General features: G+C 39.6%; 1 protein-coding gene across 1 annotated transcript in view; it reads right to left on the reverse strand.

The window, feature by feature from the left end:
- The window catches only part of EMH_0073350 (uncharacterized protein), a gene marked incomplete at both ends in the record, with an annotated part of 2,069 nt that overhangs the window by 1,088 nt on the left and 663 nt on the right, over positions 1–318 (reverse strand). The window contains one exon of the mRNA XM_013502574.1: positions 222–316. Coding sequence (XP_013358028.1) covers positions 222–316 — 95 coding nt within the window. The remainder of the gene's footprint in view (positions 1–221; positions 317–318) is intronic.

A 318-nucleotide genomic window follows, 5' to 3' on the forward strand; every position in this document is an offset into this window, starting at 1 on the left:
GCCAGAGACAAGCAAACGCCAACAGCAGCAAAAGAACAAACAAAAACAAACGAACAAACAAACAAACAAACAAATAAATAAGTGAACGAATAGAGAGAAAAGGAAACTAAGCAGCACACAAATAGCACAAACAAACAAACAAACAAACAGAGAAGCTGAGGAATAACCAACGAAACAAAAAAAAATAAAAAAAAAAATAAAATAAAATAAAAGTTCATCACCTCGCCCAGCTGATCTCGCCGTCCTGGAGATTTCCCGCCCAAAGATTCTCCTCAGATCGGCCTCCACGTCAAACGCTGCCCTCTCCATGTGCAGACA

Source organism: Eimeria mitis, genomic scaffold (assembly GCF_000499745.2).
Source record: "Eimeria mitis Houghton genomic scaffold, Emh_scaff96, whole genome shotgun sequence".
Taxonomy (NCBI): Eukaryota; Apicomplexa; class Conoidasida; order Eucoccidiorida; family Eimeriidae; genus Eimeria; species Eimeria mitis.